At 33.7% G+C, this 25,458-nt stretch overlaps 1 protein-coding gene and 2 non-coding genes across 3 annotated transcripts; 2 read left to right on the top strand and 1 right to left on the bottom strand.

The window, feature by feature from the left end:
* Positions 1-4,718: 4,718 nt before the first annotated feature.
* TRNAI-AAU (transfer RNA isoleucine (anticodon AAU)) lies at positions 4,719-4,792 on the bottom strand. Its single transcript has one exon. It is a non-coding gene; the product is annotated as a tRNA-Ile (tRNA).
* A 4,908-nt stretch (positions 4,793-9,700) lies between these two features.
* LOC131610514 (large ribosomal subunit protein bL21m-like) lies at positions 9,701-14,500 on the top strand. The gene is made up of 8 exons (XM_058882479.1): positions 9,701-9,837; positions 10,120-10,172; positions 10,893-10,936; positions 11,491-11,980; positions 12,070-12,150; positions 12,827-12,928; positions 13,934-14,008; positions 14,096-14,500. The coding sequence occupies exons 3-8, from the start codon at positions 10,914-10,916 to the stop codon at positions 14,213-14,215; spliced, it is 891 nt and encodes a 296-aa protein (XP_058738462.1). The 5' UTR covers positions 9,701-9,837; positions 10,120-10,172; positions 10,893-10,913; the 3' UTR covers positions 14,216-14,500.
* A 3,103-nt stretch (positions 14,501-17,603) lies between these two features.
* TRNAI-UAU (transfer RNA isoleucine (anticodon UAU)) lies at positions 17,604-17,677 on the top strand. Its single transcript has one exon. It is a non-coding gene; the product is annotated as a tRNA-Ile (tRNA).
* The last annotated feature ends 7,781 nt before the right edge of the window (positions 17,678-25,458 follow it).

The following is a 25,458-nucleotide window of genomic DNA, read 5'->3' as shown; positions in this document are numbered from 1 at the left end:
AATCTTGTATTAGAAATGATCATAATGAGGGTATTTGGATCAATCCAACCGTCCGCATTGTTAAGAGACGCGTAGTACACAAACCTACCAAGAAAAGAAAGAGACGTTAGTGATAAAGGTAATAGTATACATAGTCCGACTAATTTGTTTTATTCAATTTGGTGCATATTCTCGTTTTGTACATAACTTTTGAACCATGTATCCGCTTGTTGACTTCTTTACATGTAACTATACTATTTTGACGATTCCGGAGCTGCTCATGCACTTATCTTTACATTTCGGGACTATTTTTTTATCGGTTTTGCTTCTGCCCGTAATCAAAAGTCGGGCTTAGGGTCTGAATTTCGGAAAACCGACTTTGTTTTTGAGTCCGTGGCGACGTTTTACCATAGCCATGTAAATTTCGTTCAATTCCGATAACTTTCTTTTTTACGCTTATTTTGATTTGTACCGATTTCGTTTCCGATTTACTTGTACATGCATGGTTTGACTTCCATTTGACTTGTATAGATTGTTAGCTTATTAATAGTGTACTAATGTGCTTTAGTTTGTTTGATACAGGTTCAATGGCTTCAGATAGAGATGCTCCACCTGAAAACCCACCTGAAAACTTACAAGAAAACTCACAAGAAAGAGTTGCTTCGGATACAAATGCTCCACCTGATACTGAAGCAAAAGAGGTTGCACGAGGCATCACTATTATGAGGAGTATCATACGACATAGAGACCAAGGATTAGTATACCGATTGGAATGGAATTCTGATAAACAACCAATTGGTCCTAATTCTGCAAAGTTGACAAGTTATATTGGTACACTTGTCCGTATGCATATTCCGGTCTCCATAGCTACCTGGAAATCGAAAACGAAAAATTTAGAATTGGAGGAGAAAAAACAAGCGATTTGGGAAGAGCTTCAGGTATATATCATATATGGTTAATTGTTGTTATTATCTTGACGATAAATTGTTTAAATTATTTATACTAACACACTATGCGTACGTTTTTTTGCAGAGGACTTTTGAGATACCAGATGAACGTAAAAGCTACATACTTAGTTTGGCCGGCAAGAGATATAGAGGGTGGAAAAGTTTTTTGACAAACACCTATCTTAAGGATAAAGATGGAAAATTTCTTAAAGATGCACCGGGACGGCCAACAAAGTATGCGACCTTCATTGATGAAGCAGATTGGGCTGAGTTTGTAAAGCAAAGAGATGAAGCTTTTCAGAAAAAGAGTGCCACGAATAGGGAGAGAGCATCCAAACCCGCGTATCCATACAAAAAAGGGCGTTTGGGATATGCACGCTTAGAGGATAAAATTGTAAGTAAATAGAAATTCGATTTAATTAATTGTCTACATGTGCATGTTTTAATTGACGATTTTATCGTTTGTGTCAATGCATAGTTGGAGGAGAGTAAAAGTGAGGAAGCTTCACTTCCTGTACATGTGTTGTGGAAGGAAGCTCGTGTGGGCAAGAATCACGCTGTCGATCCCGATGTTCAGAGAGTTTATACTGAATGTGTAAGTATAATACTGTGTCTTTAATTAAATCAAATGTTTTTTAATATATAAATGACTTTTTATCTCCACTAATATTTATTTAAATGTAAATGAATTACAGGAGACCTTGTCGCAATCGGCATCCACCGGTGAGGAGAGCGTACTTAGTAGAGTACTAGATGCTCCCGAGTATCCCGGTCGGGTGAGGGGTAAGGGTCATGGTGTGACTCCAACCTCTTTTTACAAGAGTCCTAGGAGAAGAAATCCTTCAAATGAAGAAGTGTTGCAAAAGTTGGCGGAATTGCAAGCACAAGTCTCTGAATTGCAAAGAGATAAAGAAGTGTATATGAGAGAAAAGTGCAACACTTCATCGGTGAAAGAAACTAGTGATAAGGCTAGTATCAACTATCAAAGGAAATTTCCCGAGGTAATTATAATTTTTTTTCCTTTTAAATTGTTCTATTTTATTAATGATAATGACTTTATATTTACTTTTGGTTTAGGGCATTTCATCTTGCCAACTATACTTATCGGAACCGAATTATCGACTAGTTGGCAAGGGAAAAGTGCACAACACTTCGGGAGATTTACTTCACCACAGACCGCTCCCGGATGGACACCTGAAAGTATCGGTGGATGTTGTATTAGATCGTGATGCGATTCTACCGGTACCTGACATGGTCTCAGAGACGACATTGCTGCGAGATGCAATAGGATCGTTTGTTGCATGGCCCTCGGAGCTCATTACCATTAGTGATGAGGTAAATTGAAAACGATTATGAATCATTTAGTTTTCGAATGTCAATTCTAAACCGTTTATTAATTATGTTTTACATTTTATTTTTAGACTGCTCCTATAAAACCCGCAATTAAGGGTAAAGGGATTTTACAGGAGGAGGAGTCTGTTGCATCGCTAAAAGAGGTACATTTAAAGTGTTAATATATAATCTGAATCAAAATATGCATGATTTTATATTTTACCTAACTTATATGATTTTTAGGCATCCGCTCGGGAGTCACAACAAGTGACGCAGCAGGTTCGTAGTGTACCACCCAGTGGTCCTCCGAAGCAAGCGGCAAGAAAAGGCGGTGCTTTTGTGCCTCGATACCGGGCGACACTCGCAACAATGGTTGATATGTCCGATATGAAGGATGGTGCTTTACGGGAAATCGATATGGATGAAAGTGTCTTCGGTATTGAGTTCAAGTCACATATTACAATTGATGACTTGCAAGAGATTTTTAACCAAGATCAACTAGGCGTCAGTAATATGCATTCATACATCCGGTAATATTCACTCATCCGATATATTATTTAATTAGTCCCACAATATAATTTATTTACACTTTTTCAATGAAAAGAATCTAATGTTTATTATGTTTTTATTTAAGGTTGTTGTATGACAGAGTGTTGCGCGGGACTGCATTGTCTAACAGATTCCGGTTCGTGTCTTCCGCCCATTGTAGCGGAATGGAAATTGTTTCGGATCCGGAATCTGTTAGACAGCGCTTAGTCGATAGATTCATGTCCACCGGCAATACAGAATGTCTGCATCTTTGGGCGTATAATACCCGACCAGTAGGGTTAGTTTCTCATTCTTTATTCATCTAATCTCTGTTTCTTTAGTGTATAGCAATATTTTCATATAACCTATTGTTTTAATTTATAGAGCACACTGGTTGCTGCTTGCTATCAACCCGATAAGGGAAGTCGTGTATTATCTGAATTCGGTAAAGGGTGAATGGACCAATTATCCGGCCATGAAGGAAATCGTTGATTTGTAAGTGGGATCGTTCTAAATATATATTCGTGTATATTTATATATTTACTTATTTGTGGGATTGATCTAAACATATGCTTTTATATATTTGTTAATTAGATCAATACAAGTATTCCGTAGTCAACGGGACGCACAGGTATCCCGGACTAAATCAAACAACATCACCTGGATCGAAGTGCAGGTACATTACTTTTCACAAATTTGCTTATAATATTTATGCTACTTGGTAAAACAAGACAACTTATATAGAATCTTATTTGTTTTTCTATGTAGTGTCCGCTACAGCGTAACAGTTCAGACTGCGGATACTTTGTATTGAGGTTTATGAAAGAAATCATTCAGGCGAATCAATTAGAGATTCCTCCCACGGTATAAAGTTATAACTTAAGATAATTTCATATAATTTATTACATTTACCTAAATATATTATTCATATTATGTTTTTGTTTTATAGTACCTTGACGAATTCCGTGCTGCTGGGTACTCGAAGCTAAAGTTAGAAGAAATCAAAGAGGAATTGTGTCAATTTTATATTAAGCTATTTTTCATGCAGATTTGAACTATAATATTGTTGATTTTGTAATGATGTATATATATAATTTTGTAATGATGTATATATATAATTTTGGATATTATAATGGTATATATTAGTATATATATTGTCTTACTGATGGCTGAAATAATATAGTCGAAAATATATTACAGGTCGAAAATATATTACAGGTCGAAAATATTACAGGTCGAAAACATTACAGGTCGACTGGGAGGATTAAATTATAGGCTGCACATAAAAATACCTCATTTAGCAACTACAGCGCTTCTAAAAAGCGCTCTTAAAGGTCCACATACTAGAGCGCTTCTTAGTAAAAGCGCTGGCAAAGACCAGTAAATAAGCAAAAAAAATTAAAAAATTACGCAGCATACAAAAGCGCTTTTGGAAAAGCGCTCTGGTAGGCCCCCCTATGAGAGCGCTTTTTCTGGAAAAAGCGCTCTCATAGGGGGGCCTACCAGAGCGCTTTCCAAAAGCGCTTTTGTATGCTGCGTAATTTTTTAATTTTTTTTGCTTTTTTACTGGTCTTTGCCAGCGCTTTTACTAAGAAGCGCTCTTAAAGGGGGGTCTACCAGAGCGCTTTTTCCAGGAAAGCGCTCTAATAGGGGGTCCTACCAGAGCGCTTTTTCCAGGAAAGCGCTCTTAAAGGGGGGGTCTACCAGAGCGCTTTTAAAAGCGCTTTCGTAGCCTACGCCAGCGCTGGCTATGGCAGCGCTTTAAAGCGCTGTTAAAGGCCAAAAAAAGCGCTGTGAAAGCTGCTTTCGTAACCATGTTTTAGTAAAATTAATGTCAATCACAAAACTATAAAACTAACAATATTAGTTAGTGAATACAACCCATTTATATGGATAGGATCAAATAACACAAGTTAGATATAAAAAAATTATTGGCCCATGCAGGTCTCGAACCTGCGACCTTCGCGTTATTAGCACGACGCTCTAACCAACTGAGCTAATAGGCCACTTGTTATTACAATTGTATTTTACACTATAATTATTTAACACTAAATACAGTTTATTTTTATCATTACCCATAATTAGTTTTATGTTTATGTCTATCTCCCAAATATTTTTCATAAAAATAGTATATTGCTTATTAATGTTATATTGAATATTAATCATGGTTAAAACTCTAATATTGGCAATTTTTAATCATGAGAACACTGCTCTGATTTATTAACTCTTTTTCTTTCTTTTCTCATATCGGTGGAGAAAAGAGGGAACTGATTAAAATGATTAATTTATACAAACACAATAACTAATACATTTCTATAGACCGATTTACATATTAATATAACATATAAACCAATAATTTCTCATGATCACGAAAGGCTTTCGGCTGGGGTGGGTTGGATATCAGACCTTAGTACTCTTAAGCTACTACATTATTTTTACAATACTTGACAAACACAACTAGGCAAGCTTTCACACTTCCTCTCTTTCACAACTTTGAGACCTTCAATATTCTTTGTCAGATACATTGATCATATAAACACTTTAATGAAGTCTTGATTCTCCTACTAGACAAGGCTTGTGATGTCCTTATGTTTGGTCATTATCATGTACGGAAGCAGAAGATAACAGTAAGAGAGCTTGGAAGCATCTCAATAAATTAAACCAAGTGAAATATTACAAGATATCACTAAGGAATTAATTACTTCTAATGCAAGTCAATTATAAGACACCTAAAGCCGCTTTAAACAAAGTGATTTAAAAACAATTTACATAGATGTTCATTCAAGACATAATTGAATTTATGATGATCCATTAATATCGATGCATCACATACCTAAACCTATACATTAAATATCTTTAAACATTGTTTGACCTAAATTATATACAATTGATGCAATAACACACTAATGCAATAAAATATTAATGAATACTAGAAAATTAAATGAGGTAAGGGAAGAACAAAAAATACACAGAGATATATCGTAGTTCAGCGTTCATCCTCCCTTTGCCTACTTAACTCTTCAATGGTATTAAAGAACCACCGGGAAATAATCACGGTCTTCCACTTTTTGATAAGTTTGATACAAGCATTCTGATTATAACTAATTATCGCATAATAATTCCCTCTATTGATGCAAACACTCAAACTGCAATAAAAAATAAGATCCCCAAAGATCTTAATTCAATAACCTTGTTATCCACAATAACCTGCTCCAAGTATTCGTGTGTGACAATCTATCGAATCCCACTGATTTTTTGTCTGGGTGCTTGCTATTAACTAAGTGTTGATTGGATAACTCCTAACTTTGTATGCGACTAGCCTTTCCATAATCTCACAAAAGATGAACATGTCCCAACTCCGCTTTACTAACAATCAGTACCAGGCTTCACCAAAATCTTCCATGGAGTATACCAAAACTCTCTTCTTGATATATATATATATATATATATATATATATATATATATATATATATATATATATATATATATATATATATATATATATATATATATATATATATATATATATATATATATATATATATATAAGAACCAACAACATTCAAGATAAGATACATGCATTACGAACAACAAACTTCACTTTAGAGATGAAGGTCCACAACAATGGAAAATGACTAAGGATGAAAATGATGAATAATGCCAAGGAATCTCAGAAACACTTTAATTCACAATTTATTAGTCATGGAATTAGATGTAGGTGAAAGAGGAACATACACATATAAGATTATCTCTAATTTCTGGATAAATGGGTCAAGTTCTTGATGGATATCATGAGCTTGGTCAGACATGAATCACTACAAGATTGATCCACTCACTCTCTCTAGTTTCCCTTAATACACAACAAATTACATAAGAACAATGTGTAATAAAAAGAGAGAATCTGACATGGATTAACACTCAAGAGATTGTTCTAAAAAAACTAGAGAAATAAAATCAAAAGTGCTTGAAGAAGACACACCAAAGAGAAGACAAATTGACATTTTGTTTCTATGGGTTTCACCCATAAAGTTTTACACACTTTTTCTTCTTTCATAAAAAACAAATATTTAAATCTAAGATGGAAAATTGGATTTGTGAAGCAATGATTATAGTCATGAAGAAACTATGATTCAAGTCACATTGTGTTGTAATTTGAGTCAAGTTAAATTCATGATTCAAGCCAAATTAGAGATAGCCAAATCCTAGCTTCATGGAGACATGTGATTCGAGTAAGAATCACAACATGATTCGACTCACATGAGACTGTGATTCGAATCATGTTCATTTTATGATTCAAATTAAATCATCCAAAGGCGGATCCAAATTTTCACAAGGTTCTTGATTCAAGTCACACTTACCACTTGATTCAAATCAAGTCACTTAATATCTTAAGAGTTCTAACTGTGATTCAAGCAATACCATATGAAACGACAAAATAACAATGTGCCAGACTAAAAAATAAACGCTATCATGGATCAAACACTAATTTTATTTAAGTAATGAAGGGTATTAATGGTATAACGCTAAAATAGTTTAAGCGGATAAAATACAACTCAAATGCAAACACACGAATATTGAATAATAAGCAAATTACAAACAAGCACATGAATAAACTCATACACTAAAATTAATAAAAACATTAAAACAAGAGAGGATACCATACAATAATGTGATTGCACTTTCAATTAATACACGTTCCTCTTGGAAAACATGCTATTGGGTCTCATTGGATATATAAGATCAAAACTAAGTATGATTGATTAGTTGAGCGATATAAAATACGTCTTGTTACTAAGGAATTCTCTCAATAATATGATATGGATTATGAAGAAAATTTTGTTCCAATTTTTAAGATGACTACTATTCACACTCATATTGTAGTGGTATCTGTTCATAAGTGGCATATTTGTCAGATGGATGTTTAAAATGCATTTTTAAATGGTTATCTTCAAGAGGAAGTTTAACTAGTGCCCCTACCAAGTGTTTCTCATAATCAAGGGGAAATGTGTAAGTTGAAGAAGGCTCTATATAGTTTGAAGTAAGATCCACGAGATTGGCGTGAGAAGTTTACCAATGTTATTACATATATTGGATTTCACTCTAGTGATCTTGATTCTGCTTTATTTCTCTATACCACTTATCATGATCTTATGTTACTGTCATTATATGTTAATGATATGATTATTACATACGATGATATGGATGAAATTAATTATTTGAAATTACAGTTAGCTAAATAGTCTGAGATGAAATATTTAGGCACTATTCACTACTTCATGGGCATTGAAGTTGTCTACTCTCATTAAGGCTATCTTCTCTCTCTCTCTCTCAATCCAACTACATTGCCAACATTCTTGAACAAACTCGCCTTTATGATACTATAGTAGTGTATAGTCCTCTTGGGTTGAATGTGAAGTATACCTCATTTGATGGTGTTCCTCTATCTTTTCTCATCTTGTATTGTACTTTGGTTGGAAGCCTGATATACCTTACGATTACCATACCAAATATTGCTTATGTTGTATATGTTGTTAGTTAGTTTATTGTCTCTTCTACTACAGTATATTGGACAATTGTTCTTCACATATATTGTTATCTTCAGAGAATCCAGTTTTAGAGTCTTATCTTTTCCTCATCGCTCTCATTAGAGCTACATGCGTATTTTGATGCTGATTGGGTTTGTGTTCCTACAGATCTTAAGCCTACCACATGGTTTTGTATCTTTCTTGGAGATAGGTATGACAACAAAACCCGTACTCGCGAGTACCCATCCGAACCCGTCCCAAAGTTCACGGGGAAAATCCGCTTTGATTGGGTTTGGGTCCGGGTTTGGGTTTTTCCCGATTACAAAATATGAGGACGGGTTGGGTAATGGGGACACTAATACCCACCCGAACCCATCCCTGAACCCGCCCCGTTTATTTCATTGTATATCTTTATGTTTTTGATAATTTAGAATATTAAATATGTGGCTAAATTTGATATTTTGATTTGTATTTATTATTTAAAATATTTGAAATATATGTATGAATTCTTTTGAAATTACTTTATTTTATTATTTATAAAGTAATTTAATTTTGAAAAAAGTAAGTATTTCTATTAAAAAATTGATTTTACTAAATGGATGGTGGCGGGACGGGGATACCCGAACCCGTTTGAGTCGGGTTTGGGTTTAGTTCTCCATCCCGTTTGGGTTTGGGCGGGGAACGGAGATTGTTTGGAGATTTAGATTTGGGTTTGAGGGAGGTAATAACCGTCCCCGACCCGCCTCATTGTCATCCCTACTTGGAGACTCTCTTATTGTTTGGAAGAGTAATAAATAAGATATTGTCTCTTATCCTTCTACAGAAGTTGGGTATTGTGTTGTGACATCCACCACTACTTAAATAGTTTGGTTGTGTTGGTTACTTTGTGATATTGATGTCATTCTTTCTGAACCAACTCCCACATATTTTGACAACAAGAGTGCCACTCAAATTTGCCACAACTCGGTCTTTCATGAGCATTACAAACACATTAAGATTGATTGTCACTTCACTCATCATCATCCTCAATATTAAACAATTACTTAGTGTTTGTCTCATTCCTTTTACAAATTAATATTTTGTTTACGAAGACGCATTTTATTAAATATTTTTCATTTTTTTACTGACAAACTAACACTTTTTTAGCCATTAAAATGCACTTATATAATACATATTGTAAGATTTATCTATTATTATCTATTATTTATTATTAAAAAATAACAATTTTTTATTTTAATTATTATTAACCTACTTATTTTATTTCTTATATTGTAATAAAAAACAAACAATTGAAATTGAAAAAGATAATTTACTCTCCTTATATCACAACAAAAATAAAACAACTTTTAACTACTTATTTCATTTTTTTACTTTAATAAAAAAACCAACTAAAACCTTTTCTACCAAAAAAAAAAACTAAAACCCTAAAACCAACGAGCTCCTTCAGTACAAACCTCTGGCCTAACAAGTTAGAGTCGCATTCCGATCTCTACGCTGCCGGAGTTCTCGTCGGCCGTCAGAATCAGTGAGTTTCCTTTCCATCTCTTGCTTTTCCCTCTCCTCTCCATTTGCGCGCGTGGACGCGTAAATGCAACGCGCCGCTGAATTGCTTCAAACACTTGGCACCGCGATTCCGCTCTAGATCGTCGTGTTTGACGGTATAGGAGCGTGGTGAATACTTGGAAATGTTGCAAGTTTGTAGAAATTATGTTGAATTTGAATATGGTTGGGAATTGTCATCTTTCAATTTTATATAGATTAAATGGTTGATTTTTGCTGAACTGAGTTTACATTGGATGATTTCCAGGTTGTACGTGATCTGCAATTTGAATGTCTTTGTGGTAAACTTAATATTGAAGGGTATGTTCGCCTCTGGATATTTGTTCTTTGTTGTTCCTGTATTGTACGTTCATTCTTGTTAAGAAATGCTGTAATTTTAGTTGCAACCCGCGCTTAAAGCATATATATGGCAAGCTCAAACACTCTAAAGGGTTTTGGATGATAAAAAAAGAATTTTGGAGTGTCCTTAGGGATTCGGTTTGGAGTGGGAAAAATTGTTCTTCAGAGAGTATAGTAATAGAAGTATAAATGTCTCGGGGTAAATGGTTTTGAGTGGGAAAATGGAAAAACACGTGTCAATCCAGGACTTAGTTTTGATAAACAGTAAATTAAGAGCTTGTTATCACTGACATGAACGAGGCAACTTAATGAGAATGAGTTGAAGCAGCGGATGGAAGGATGCAAATTTCACATGAATGTCATGTTGATATCGATAACAAAATACCATACATAGATAGTTTTTTTTATAAACAAACTCAGATTCAAACTCAAATGATGTTGATATTCTAGGTTATGCTATAGATGTTTCTTAATTTCTGCATTTGTTTTTTTAGTATATTATGTTTGATTACTGCTAGATTGTGTTGGTGAACAATTGAGTGCTAGTTTCTTTTTCTTATGTTGCTATATTTTTTTTCTACAAGGTAGTGCTTTTTAACTAATCAGGATAGCTTCTTTTGTTTCATTTATTGTGAATTGTGTAGCACTAGTAATATTTTATATATGTATTTGAACTTGCAGGTTTACAAGGAGATATTGAAAATGATCTTCCGGCTGAAAGACAGGTAGTTTTCTAGGTTGTACATGTAGATTTCTTTATATCTTATATGTAACTATCATTGTAGCTGAACTGTCAAAAGATTGCAAATAGTTCTTTTTTTGGACTTCAACTATTTGTTCATTGTTGTGGAATTTGGAGGCACATGCTAAATAGACATAGTTAATTGACTGTAAAACTGTTCACAGAGAGAAGAAAAAAAGAAAGAAAAATAATATTCTCATTTTAATTTGGTCCTGCTAATATCTGTTTAATGCTAATCAAATTATTTGCTTACTAAGTTGTTTAAATATATAGCCTTACTTATTCCCAAAATCATGAATCCTTGCATACATATATTATATTGGTAGTTCCAAAATCATGATTACTTGGCTTGAGGGATAGAGTAGTCTATTTCGTTTTGGTACCGATATGCCTTTTGTTTGGGTTTGCTGAATTTTTTCTTGCATTAAGACGCAAATTTTCTTGTTCTAAATTGCTTTGAAACTAGTTTACAAGGTAGCCAACTTTTTCCGAACGCTTTTAAAAAATGAATCTGAAAAATTGTTTGGTTACAATTAGGTTTGGTTTATTGACCATGCATACTCCTATTCGGAGGTGCCTGCAAGCGTTAACCCGCGAATCACAACCAACATTATCTCTCTTCAAAGACCCGTCATCTCTTCGCTCACTCTCCGTGGCTGCGTTTCCTAATCACGACAGTTCGTCACCCCATCCCATTTTCACCAATTCCAAACCATCATCTGCTTTTGGACAATGGTATCGCGCACGCTATTTCTCTTCTTCCAAACAAGACGATCACATAAAAAAAAAAGATATACAGGAAGAAGTAGAAGATGAAGATGACAGCGATGACAGTGATTATGACGATGAAGAGGAAGATTATGAAGATGATGATGATGATTGTGTTTCTGTGTCAAGTAAGAAAAAGGTGTACACGGCAGAAGAGAAGGAAGCAGAAGCAACGGCTATTGGATACAAAGTGGTGGGGCCCCTACAAAAGGACGACCAGGTTTTTAAGCCATACGAGCCCGCTTTTGCCGTTGTTCAGGTTCATTTCGCAAACTTTATTTGATTACATATATCAATGTTCCTTTTTTTTGTTTTAGTAATGAGCTTTGTCCCCTTCATTTGGTTTAGATTGGTTCTCATCAGTTTAAAGTGAGCAATGGGGACAGCATTTTCACAGAAAGGTTGAAATTTTGTGAAGTGAATGACAAGGTGCGTAATCCTTTTGTTTGCCAATTATTTTGGCTGTTACTTTTGATGGAAAAGTATCAATCAGACCAAGTAACTTTTTTATTGCAATTTATCTGACCTGGGATGTTGTATACTTGCATGATAGTGAGTTCTAATAAGCTCAATGTTGTATAGATGCAAATACTGGGATGATTTAGTGAATACATAAGACAAATAGGGACTGAATGCATTAGAGAGAAAATCAGGTTGCATGTATGGTGCAAATTATGGTAGAATCTTGTTTTAAGCTATTTGGAGAATCTTGTTTAAAGCCCCGCTAAGTAAGTTGATTAAATAGTAAGTTGAAGGACTATAAAGAAAGGCTTTAGATTTAAATGGTTTGCAATTAGACTCGATTTACAATGTGATATCACGGGGTTACTTGATCCGTGTTCCAACTCTATTGTCGTTGTTTGTGTACAAGTTGTTACTTACCATTTTGTATAGCTCTATGTAAAATTGTCACCTAGTTTTAGATACACCCTGTAATTGCACTATTGCAGCATATCTCTATCGGTGTGAGTTGCCATTAATCTTATTGAATACTAATCAGTGACTTGTTTTTGTGGAGTAATATTTTTTAAAATTTTCTTTTTGTTATGTAATCTATCAAGCCAGTTAATTGAATATTCCATTGCATTTTTTTGGCTCATTGCAGTTGATTCTGAATAAAGTTCTGTTGCTAGGATCTGCTAGTCAGACAATTGTTGGCAGACCCATAGTGCCAGATGCAGCTGTTCATGCTGTTGTGGAGGAGCATGTAAGTGCAGAATTATCAGTTTCAAATAAACTTGATATGCGGAATCAACTTTCTCATTTTGAGAATAGGAATGGGTTTGCTTTAGAATAGATTGGTGATTCCTCCTTCTGTTTTATGTTCCATTTACTTTAACTTGCATTTGCTTGTCTTCAGTTTTACGTTCCATTTACTCTAGTTTGCATATGTTTGTCTTTCCACAGTCATATTGAAAAGCTGTCAAATCTGCGACTGAATGACGCAATTTCCTCTTAATTATTGTGTATGTTCATAGTTCTACTCAATATGAACCTCCAGACTAAGTTAAGAAAAACTAGTTAGCTAGAGCCTTCAAACTAAGTAAACCAAAGACCTTCACTAATTACTGTATTTTGTATGTTAAAGCTTTATTTGTAATCTTCAGTTCATGTCTCTTTTTCTTTTCCTGCTAAAACATAGATAGAAATATTATTGCCAAAGTAATAAATTCAAGAAAGAAAAGTGGTAGATCAAGTATGCATACAAGATAGAACAGCCAAAACCAAGATTTTAAAATGTATGGTCTCTTTATTGCTTCCTATAATCTTGAGATTTTAAAATGGAAGCTAGTTTTTCTTGCTGACATGTTGGAAAAACATGTTGAGAGGATAAGGTGCTTTGCTTAATCGATGTTTTTTATAGTCTCTTTGCCTTCTTTGCCCTTTTTATTTAAGAAAAAGATGGAGTTTTGGGATCTTAATTCGTAATTATAAGAAAAAGTCTCAAATTTCAATATTATTAATTGCTAAAATTACTTTGATATCCTTGCTAGAAATGTTTTTATTCTTTATGAGTGGTGTGGAAACGTTTAATGTCAGGGATATATTTGAAATGAACATTAAAATCTTGGTCTTAATGAATTTCATTTTTATCCTGTAAAAAGAGAATACAAGTTTATTTCAACTTCTTTGTCGTAAGGATGGATTTGAAATGGAATTGTCATTCTTTCTGTTTATGCACTTGCTTGTACTTATTTTCCCTTCACACCAGGCACTAGATGCAAAGGTAATTATTTTCAAGAAAAAGAGAAGGAAGAATTACCGAAGAACCAAAGGACATCGTCAGGTGTGTTGAAAAGCATCTGTTTAATGGCATTGTTTTATAACAAATTATTGGTATTAAATCTTCTTGATGCTTGGTTATCATTTTCAGGAATTGACCAAGCTAAGGATAACTAATATCGAAGGAGTTGAAAAACCTCAGCCCGAATTGGTTGAAAAGCCTTCAAAATCTGCTAAGAAAGAACAGGAAAAGGTTGCAGTTAGTGCTTAAGAACAACGTACCGGCTGGTGGTGGTAATTGCTGTCTTTATGTCTCAATGAGTTTTTGATAGTTGGATAGAGTATGAAATGTTCGTATTACTTAGAAGCTCCATTTTCATCTGCAAATTCTTTGTAGATGGAAGTAGTCAGCCATCCCCTCAGTAGTCAGGTTTTATAGGATTCTCTTCAACAACACAAAATCCTTTCTTTGTAATGCTGGATTTAGTGCCTTAGCATTTGAGCATAAATCCATTTATTGTTAAATAAATAGATTTCAAGGACTCGTGATTTAAAATTTTATTCTTGGTTGAAATCACGAAACAATATTAAGGAGAAAAAGGATATTGATTCAAATCATACCTTGCAAACATCATGATTTTTATTATGACCAGTGATACCTTTTATGAATGTGTTCTTACACTACTGAAGTCTTATTGAGTCAAATTAGTGAGTGTAGTTCAATCTTCCATGACATATCTTAAAAAAAAATATTGATTTTGAAGGTAGCAAGATTGTTTGTGCAGTCCAGTTTTTCTATTATAGTATGTTCTCTGTGGATCACCTATATAATTATTGTATGACGGTGGAAATGTAGACTTTGAAAAACTAATTTGGCATAGTCATAGGCATGATTTAGAAAATGTTTCATTACTCAAACTTGACATTAGTATGAGAGTTGTTAACTTATACTATTAAGTCATAACCAGTGATATAAAGCAATAATTATACACCAGGTCTCTCAATTAATCAAGGAATTGATCTTTTTTCTATTATTTATTTGTATGATAAAGTTACATTATGCCATAAAATGGCTAGAGATACCGGATCATTTGAGAAACTGGGAAAGATTGTTTTTCTAATATTCATTTGAGAAATTGGGAAAGAATGCTTATCTAATATTACTTTGTTCAATCAGTTTCCCTACCAAATTCCATCAATGGTAAGCAAAGGGGTTATTCAATTGTATCAAGCTTATGAATAGAACTAGAAATGTCAATGTACCTTCCATTACATTATATGTTGATGAAATCATGATTTTCTACATATGAGGCATGAAAACAATCAAACTAGTTAACAAGCTCTTGGATAGATATGCTATTTGCTTAGGTCAAACGTGCAATGCTGCCAAGTCTAAATGTATGCTTGGAAAACTTCTATTCTATTTATAGCTGGAAGAATCTAACTTGTCAAATCTATCATTCATAGCATGTTGATCTATTGCATTCAATTTTATGACTGGGTCAGCCTTATTGACCAAAAACTTGGAAGCTTATATGAGAAATTTCATATGGAGTGGGTCAGCCTTATTGACCAAAAACTTGGAAGCTTATATGAGAAATTTCATATGGAGTGGAGACATTGAAAAAAGGAAGACTATCCCTGGCTACCTTGAACTAAGTCTTAAGCAGTAAGCTTTGTTGGAACATACTCAAATCCAAAGAAAGTTGGGCCATATTGCTCAAAGGTAGAGGAATTGAGACATAACATGCCTATAAGATATCATATTCATTCCTCCACATGGAGTTCAACTAAAACTTCCTAACCTAAGATCATTGATAAGTCAGCTTGGATTATATGTAATGGTAGGCAAATCAACTTTTGGTTGGACTCTTGGTGTAGTCCTCTTCTTCCTCAAGCTTCCAACATTGCCATTCTTGACCAATTCTCTATAACCACAAAATTAAGTGATTTCCTTATCAACAAGAGATGGTAGATACATGATAATTAAAAGTTGGTTTTTCCTGCCCTTAGAAACATCACTCATGCATGCAATATTTCTGCAGAAGATTTAGAGGACTCTATATGTTGAAACCACTTGGAGTCAGGTTGCTTGACCTTTAAGGATGCTTATAAATTCTTCAACAAACACAACTATTCAGTCAACTAGAGCTAGACAGTTTAGAATTCTCACATCCTTTATCAAAATCAATGCTTTTTTTGGAGATTTATGCAAAACAAGCTTCACATTAATAAAAACATGGATGCTAGAGGATGTCACCACCCTTCTGTTTGCAATCTTTGCTTCAAGCAAAGTGAAACATCCCAACATTTTATATTTGACTGATCTTGTTTGTCACTTATGGGCTCGACTATCTAACATATTTAGAACCACTATTTAAATTGAGTCTCTCTAACGGTTGGGAGATCATCAACAAACCTTGGTTAACAAGATGTTGGGTTATTATGGTTGCTGCAATTATCCATACAATCAATGCAATTTGGTATGCTAGAAATTAACAAAATTTGAAACGCACAAAAATCAGTTGAAAAACGCATTGTCACCATCTTCTCCAATATTTCTAGCAACACTTACCATAAATCTACTAGTTCATGTATGCTAGAATTCACTATCATTAAAGATTTTTCCATAAAGTTGCATCGTCCTGACCCTCAATCTTTAACTGAGGTATTGTGGCAACTTCCACTACTTGGTTGGGTAAGAGGAAACTTTGATGAAATAGTCACAGGTCTCCCTTTCATATATGCTTATGGAGGCATCTTTAAAAACTCTTATAATGATCATATGGGGAGTTTCTCTAGCTACATAGGTGATGGGAATGTTCTTCAATCAGAGTTAACAGGGGCAATGATTGACGAGAAAATAAAATTCAAGAACAATTCGAATCACTTTTCACTTGAGTTTGATTCCTTGTTTATAGTGTAACTCTTCTCTACTCACAACTTAATCCCTTGAAAGATTAAGGCAAAACAGTTGAATTGTATCAGACTAGTTATATGCACGTTCTAGTCTTTCACATCTATAGGAAAGAGAATGTTTGTGCAGACAAACTGATTAGTGTTGGTTTTTCTAATTAGAACTTCACCTAGTTTAACCATTTTCATGATTCTATAATGGTGAATTTCTATAAAAAAAACAAGCCATGTCACCCTTCCATTACATATAATTTTTTCTCTGACTTTTAGCTTTTGCCGCTTTTTGTATGATTTTTTTTACCTTAGTGTATTCTTGGCCTTAAGATATTGCTTGTATTTGTTTATATAAAAAAACATGTATTATTTTATATTAGTGTATATATATATTTAAAAAAATATAGTTTAATTACTATAATTTAAATATCAAATATAATTTTTTTTTTAAATTCAAATTAATATAGAGAATTATTGTATTTATAAATGATACAATAACTTTTTTATATATACATCACAAAAGTAAATACATATTTTTTATTTTCATTTGATATTTAAGATATAGATTTTCAATAAAATATTTCAAAAATGATTTTATTTGAATAAAAATTAAGTAAGCATGATTTTATACATGTTAAAATATTTATTTTAAAACTAAATGATTACATATACAATGTTAATAGTTAGTTGATGTCTAATGAATAAAAAGAAAAATCAAATTTAAGATTGAGTAAAAGCCAACATGAGCTGGTCCCGTAGCTCAGTTGGTTAGAGCGTTGGTCTTATGAGCCGAAGGTCGCGGGTTCGAGCCCCGCCGGGACCAATTTTTTGATTTATTTCCAAATGTTGCAACTCTGCTTGTCATTACATGATTATTAGTTCAACTTATTTGTGCATAATTATCACTCTAAAGAACTGTGTCGTAATATAATTATGCAAGACTTTTTAGTTTCTTTATTATTTTTAAAGTTACTCACTTAGAGAGTTTAATAAATAATGTTTACTTGTAGTAAATTATGTTAATTTTACTTGAAACAATTGACAAAAAACCATGTCATGGGTTGCATTGCATGTTGTTACGATGATTCAAATAGTTCGATTGTACACCTATTATCAAAGTGTTTCATAGTTTTCTTTAAAAAACATTGGCTTTATGTTTGATCATTGATCAAGATAGGCTTTCATCTTGGACAAGAATGAGATTCTTACGGTAATAAATATTCTTCAAGTTGTTTGACAAACAATTAAAAGTTGTGTTGTTTGATACCTCAATATGTTTATAGGCTACATGTAAAGTTATGATGCAAATATTCTTGAAGTTTTAGTTGTTTGACAAACAATCAAAAGTCGTGCTGTTTGATAACTTGACAAGTCTCTAGGTTACATGTAAAGCTATGATGCAATGTTATCATTCACAATTCTATTTTATCAAAGAATAAATTTTTTATTTATTAAACTCTCTATTTTTCTTGTGATTATTAAGATAACAATGAATCATCCGTGTTGTCATTAACGCCGACGACGTATGATTAAAGCGATCGAAGTCTCATCACAAAAGTTTAAAGGTGCTGTAAAAAATGTCACAGGCGTACGACTAAAGCAATCAAAATTCCCCAGTGGCAAATACAAGCTCACCCCTATTTGGCAGCTAGCCACTCCATAGACAATGGTGAGTCCACATTACGTCAATCTTGAACCAAGTTTTCACATGGGGCAATGGAATGTGTATCGACCCTTAACCATGATCAGTCTCCAGAGACGTCCTATCAAACTTCAAGCACGATATCAAAGGACAAGTTGTACTCTAGAAAAATGAACTCGAGAGTGAAAACAATATCACATAAACAAGTAAAAATAATGGTAAGTAATTAAGAAAAAGAAATACACATTGCATGACAAAAATTAAAAAAGTTTATTTATTCATTAGATACACATTTTTCGGGTACAAACACGTCAGAAACAAAAAAAAAAGTTTTAGCTAATCCACAAAGGAAAACACATTCTTATCTTCAATCATTTGGTCAAGATAGACATGCTTTCGAGAGATTAGCCAATGAGATTATACACACACGCGTAGAGAGAGGGAAAAATAACAAACTAGCTATTTGTCCATCATCCTTTGCGAAGAGTCGTTGATTGTGTTTTACGGTTGAGATCTCTAGGGATCATAAGGATAATCATATTCAGATATTGGGAGGATTATGGAAGACTTGAGACCCCTTCGTGGTGGTTGGTCGGGGTTGATGCAGTCGAGCAAGAACGATCCGAGGTCGATCTGGAATTTACCCTTAAGCCCTAGCCGATGTTTAAAGTATGTGAGGGTTTGTTATTTCAGCCCCGAATGTTGACCACTTTGTGATCATTTTAAGATAGATGAATAACAACATTCTAGTTTTTAAAGGATCATGTTGTTGATGCGACATATTCAAGTGTTTTTTCATATAAATCATCCTAATAGTTTTTTGTAACCGAAACTCTTGAGTGTTTCTTATGAATTATTAGATGTATTTAGTGAAACCATTTTGCCTTCTAGAACATAGTTTTCTGTGAGGGAAATACGTATCCTCTTCGCTTTTCTGATTTTTCCTTTTTCCAGTTTAATAGTTTAACTTTTTTGCTCTTCTTCATTTCATTTTCCACAACGAAAAAGCTAGTGCACTATGAACAAGAAATCATAGAAAAGTATTTGTAGGTCTCAAACGGATGCTTGATCTTCTTAAATTGGTACTGTTTATCTTCCACTCTTTATGTTTTTGCCAAACCAGGTGGTCTTGATAGTGCTTTGACAGAAGTTGGATTATCTTCTCACTAGGAAACTGTGAATCCTTTTAAAGATGAACGAATATGCGACAAGTATGGTGCTTGCGTCATTCCTTTTTATGAATACTTTTTCCACCAAGGGCCTTCGTCTCCCTTTAATTGCTTTTAAGATAGAGGGTCTGAAACATGTGATCATGGCTCCTTCACAATTTCACCCTTCATGTTGGGTATATATATGATATTATACCAATATTGGTCTGAGTATGTGGATGGAAGATCCTACGAGTTCCTTTTCCTTCACCTCTTCAAATATCTTTGTGACCCGGCATCCCAAATTAGGGGAGTAGATTACTCCGCCTCAAGCCGACTATTCACGGGTTCAAACCTCTTTCGAAGCTCCTGCCTTTTGAAGATAAGTTTTTTCTAGTAACTCCCCTCGACTCTAAAGATATTGTTATAATTTGTGATGTCAATAATAGTGTGAAGTGTATATGTGCCGACCTGTTCTCCAAGTATTGGATGCTTGGGAATAACGTTTTTCATATTGGAAAGGCTGATTGGTGAAGTTTATCAATAATATGGGATATATAGGGGGAGCTACTTTGATGACAGAGGTTGATAAGCAACGTTTATAGCATCTTATTGACGTCCAATCGTTGATAAAAGCCAGCTAACAGGAACAGAGAACAACCATTTTTGGTAAGCATCAAATCTTTTGAGTTTTATGGTATTTTTAATCAATATACCTCTGACGTATATGTTTTACTTGTTACTGTGCATAATACATGGGTAATGAAGAGAAGTTCCAGCTTTTAATGTAGGGAGTATGACCGACAAAAATGATGTCTCTACAAAGAATCTGCTGACTTTATTAAATGCCTTAGGTCAGAGGATTGTTCTCCCTTTATTGACGAGATCTGGAACTATTTTTGTTGATGGTTGCCAACCCCTCCTTTGGATGAGGACTGCAATTACTTGCCTAGCCTTTCTGGGCCCGTTCTGGAGGGTGAAATAGACAATTTGGCAAGGTATACTTGACGCGCTTCAACTGTTGTGGCCCATGGTGCATTAAATCACTATGAGGCTTGATAGTCTAAATGGAATAATATTAAAAATCAAAGAATGAAAGACCACATCCACGACCTAAAGCTTCAGCAGGATAGGTACTTGCATGAAGCAAAGGAAGCTTCTACATCTCTTTTTGGGGTGAAGAATGTTTTACTTCATCAGAAGCTCGTTGTTTTTATTTTTGATTAGGTGACTAAAATAACGAGGTCTGCAGTGATGAAAGAATAATCTATATCTATTGTTTGAAGTAATTTGGGGTCTATTCACAAAGAATTAGAGCTCTTGCATTCTCGGAATGCTTCATTAAACAAACTGCTAGTTGACTGTACAAGTTCCACCCTTAAGGAGATTCATAGTCATTTGAAAATGCTTTGGATAAGGTGAAGTATTTTCACCATTCTTTAATGCTTTCCAAGGAGCATATTTAACCCGATAAAGTCGCGATATATGGGAAGATCGTTTCTCTGCAAAAGTAGGCTTGTTGGCCCCATATGTTCACTTTTTTTTTGTATTGACTAATAGTACATTATAATAGAAAGGTAAGTAGAAAACACTTATTTAATTGAATAAGATGTTTTTTTACCTATTTAAGGTGTATTTGTATGATCCTGATTCAAGAACAGGATTGGTTCTGCATCTAACCTTAGGTTTTGATGATAACTTTACATGTTATCTTAAAGAACAATTATGTACACTAATAGTTTCTTTCTAGTGTGTGGCTTTTGCCTTGCAGATTCTGAATCTGGTAAGAAGACGTGTGACATCATCAGGTTCTGAACTCAACACTCTGGAAGAATACTAGTGTTGTGTTACAATGGAACTCAATACTTTGGAATGCTACTTCTGCAAAAATTCTAAGGAACGTTAGTACAAGAGCTTTTGATCGTAACTTTATAAGGAAGCTTTAAAGACCTTTCAAAGCTTTACTTCTGTGTACCATGTTCTAAAGATGCTGAATATGAGGTTCTGCTGAACAAGTTCTAAAGATATGAAGACATCGTTTTTGAAAACCAAGTGCTGAAGACTCTGAAGGCAAGATTCTGCTGAACATCATGGAGATTCAAAGACTTAGGTTAGGAAGATACAATTTCTAATCATCTACAACATGCTTCATTCAACATACAATTAGAAGCCTCTGAAGACTTATAAGATCAAGGAAGACTTGCGTGTGATGGTGAGGATAAAAGTACTAATGTAAATTGTGACCTCTTCTCTTGTAGGATGGTGTAAGGAAAATCTAACTTGTACTTGTTATCTATCATTCCCACCATGACCGTTGGGGACTTTACAACTATAATTTGCATTTTCTATTCTACCCTCAAACGGATCTATCCTTATCCATAAAGGAAGCCACTGGAAGAATTTGAAATCAACGAATTAGTTCTACAAAACTACACAAAAGCGCTACACAAACTCTGTTAGAGAAATTCTTTGTATAGTTTATTGGGTCTTGTCTGTTAACAGATGTTGTAACATCTGTCTTGACATCATATTATGATGTTGGGACATCAACAATGCCACTTGTATTACAAGTGCTAGAATTTCATTTATAAGTATATAAACAATAAATAATTTAAGCATAATATTTTATACGATCAAATAATAGGAAACATAACCAGGCGGGCTAGCCGTCACTTATTCATTCACTTTTTATGTTCGCTTCAACCACTTTGAAAATTGTCTGATGAAGGAAGTGACATTGATCTCTATGGCTATGCCATCTCCTTGATCTTTCTGGAGAACCTGATATATTTTCTTTACTCCCTCTAGTTTGACATTGACGGTGATCGATTCTTCCCGTAGGTTATGGTATTTAAGTTTTAAGTGGACCGACGAGGCAACATCATCTAATATGATTGTAAAGGATCATCTCAAGATACAATTATAGACACTCCTGCAAAGAACAACAAAAAATTAAGAATTTATCGCTCAAATGTATTTTTCATAGCCAATAGAAACCATCAACTCTACATATCCCCATGGACGAGTAGTGGTCCTGTTGAACGTCTAGAGGCTTATACGACAAGAAACTGCTTTGGTCTAGCCAAATCTTCTTAAATAACACTGAGTACATGATGTCACAAGAGTTGTCACTATCAATAAAGATTCAAGATACGTCGAATTTCCCAACAATTGCAATGATCACAAAGGGAAAAATTTCGTTTGAAATGCCCTTGACTTTTTCTGAATCTAAAAAACCCAACATAGGACGGTCGAGAGCTTTTGCCGACATGTTTTCTTCCTTGTGTGTAGGGGTGTTCAAAACCGATCCATCCCAATAGAAAACTGTTAACCGAACCTAATCTAAAAATAAAGCACCCCATTTAATTTGGATGTGTTTGGGGTCATTTTTAACAAAACCGCACAATTCAATTCAGTTTGCGGTTTGTATTTCGAAAACCAAACTAAATCAAACCAAACCGCGTTATGATACAAAATCTTACGAACCATTATATATTTTTAATCCTCTAGAGAAATCAATAAGTACTACGTATATATTTTATTATATTCTATGTATGACATTTATTTTATTTTTTTAACTCAAAAGGCACTCAGCCCAGAATATATATAAAAGAAAAAGTAGGTACAAAAATGAGGGGGACAAAGTCCAAAACCTCAAACCTAACAAATTCTAAAACTAGGAAGCCCTAGTTTGTTTCCGTTAAAATCCATAACTACATTGGTATGTAAACCATCCCACCATGTATAGTTAGTACTAACTAAACCTAAATTAGCTAATTTGTCTGCACAATGATTCTCTTCCCTGTAAATATGGGTGGCTATAAAACGAGCATGCTGCAACTGATGTCTACAGTTATCCCACCTATTCCTCAATCTCCATGGGACCACATAAGGTTTACTGAAAGCGAGCACAACCAATTTCGAATCTGTCTCTAGCCAAAGATTATACCAATGATGAATAATGGCATGCTCCATGGCAAGGATAGCACCCATAAGCTCCGAAAAGAACGCATTCTCCTGACCAAGGTTGCAAGATAAACTCCCTAAATGGTCACCATTATGATTCCTAAAAATGCCACCACAAGCCGCTGCCAAAGGGGTACCCCCCCGAAGCACCCTTAGTATTAACCTTGATCCAATCCTAAGAAGGAGGGCACCACAACACTTCTTTCATAACCTGAGGCTTCGGAGGGTGGACAATAACAGAAAATCTTTTAAGAACCATAAAATCCTTAATAGAAGAGCTGGCTAGCTTCGGAGGGTATGACATTTATTTTAATTTGCATGTTTACATGAATTTTGTATCTCTTAATATATAAAATATTGATAACATATCAAAATATTGATAATAATGTTATAGGATAATACAATCACATACTTGCACATACTTATAACTATACCATATAATATTTCAAATTTATTTAAGAAAGAATTTCATGTATATAATCCTTTATTGTAAGACACATTTGATATTTATAAATCAAGTTATAATCTTATTTTGAAAGTCATGAACTTATTTTATGATAATGTTCATTATTAAACACAAAATCATGTTGTCCTTTATATGTGTGGCCTCGATATTTTTTTTTTTAAAAAAACCGAACAAATTTAAATTACATTAATTTAATTTGATTTGATTTAGTTTTATTTCTAAAAATTAACCGAATCAAATAAAATCACATATTTTTTTGCAGTTCAAATGACTTTAGAGTAAAAACCGTCTAAAGTGCACCATTATGACTTGTAAGATATTTCACTTAGGCTCTGTTTGGTAAGACATATTTTCGAGCTTATAGCTTATGTCTTATGTCTTATGTCTTATAAGCTCGTATGATGATTTAGACCCGTTTGATAACGGTCTTTTCATCACGAGCTTATAGCTTATTTTACTAGCTTATAGCTTATTTTCCGGACGCTATTTCAAATAGCGTTTTAGCTTATGTCTTATAGCTTATTATTTTTTCTTCCTTTTTTATCCTTATTATTTTAATTAAAATCCATTTTTAACTGTTATAATTTATTTCAATTTAAAATAAAACAATTATATATTAAATATCTTTTATGTCATTTTACATTTATAAGTTAATTGAACCGCTGATTTTACCAAACACTTCAATGAGCTTATAAGCTATCAGTCTCAACCATCCGTTATAAGCTATAAGTCATCAGTCATGAGCCATTAGTCTCAACCATCCGTTATAAGCTATAAGTCATCAGTCATGAGCCATTAGTCTCAACCATCCGTTATAAGCTATAAGTCATCAGTCATGAGCCATCAGTCATAAGGTATAAGCTATCAGCTAACTTATTAGTCAAGCACTATTTTTACCAAACAAACCCTTAATTTGTATAAAAATTAGAGTGAAGACTCATTTTGGTCCCTCACAAATATTACACGAGTCATATTAGTCCCTCACAAAAAAATTAACCCAACTTAATCCCTTACAAAATTTAACCGGATCATATTAGTCCTTCTGCTAATATTTTTCTCAAATCGGTTTTTTCCTACTTCTAAACCGGTTCTTTTCCTACTTCATATTTTTTTATTTTTTAAATACTAAATTAATTTTTATTTTTAATTTCATTTTTAAACATTTATCAATGAATAATATCGAAAAAGCCAAAATTATTTCTTATAAAGTAATTTTTAAATAAGTAATTTCCATGATTTCTAATATTAACAAATTCTATACATAAATTTTTAGCTATGAAGTCTCGAATCCAAGTCCATTCAAGTTAAATGATTTTCACTTTACAACTAGACAAATCAATTTCTATCGTTAAAAAAGTGACTATCATTTACAACTAGAAAAG

Source organism: Vicia villosa, linkage group LG6 (assembly GCF_029867415.1).
Source record: "Vicia villosa cultivar HV-30 ecotype Madison, WI linkage group LG6, Vvil1.0, whole genome shotgun sequence".
Taxonomy (NCBI): Eukaryota; Viridiplantae; Streptophyta; class Magnoliopsida; order Fabales; family Fabaceae; genus Vicia; species Vicia villosa.
Note: the sequence above shows the minus strand (reverse complement) of the source record. Positions and strands in the feature narration are given on the sequence as shown.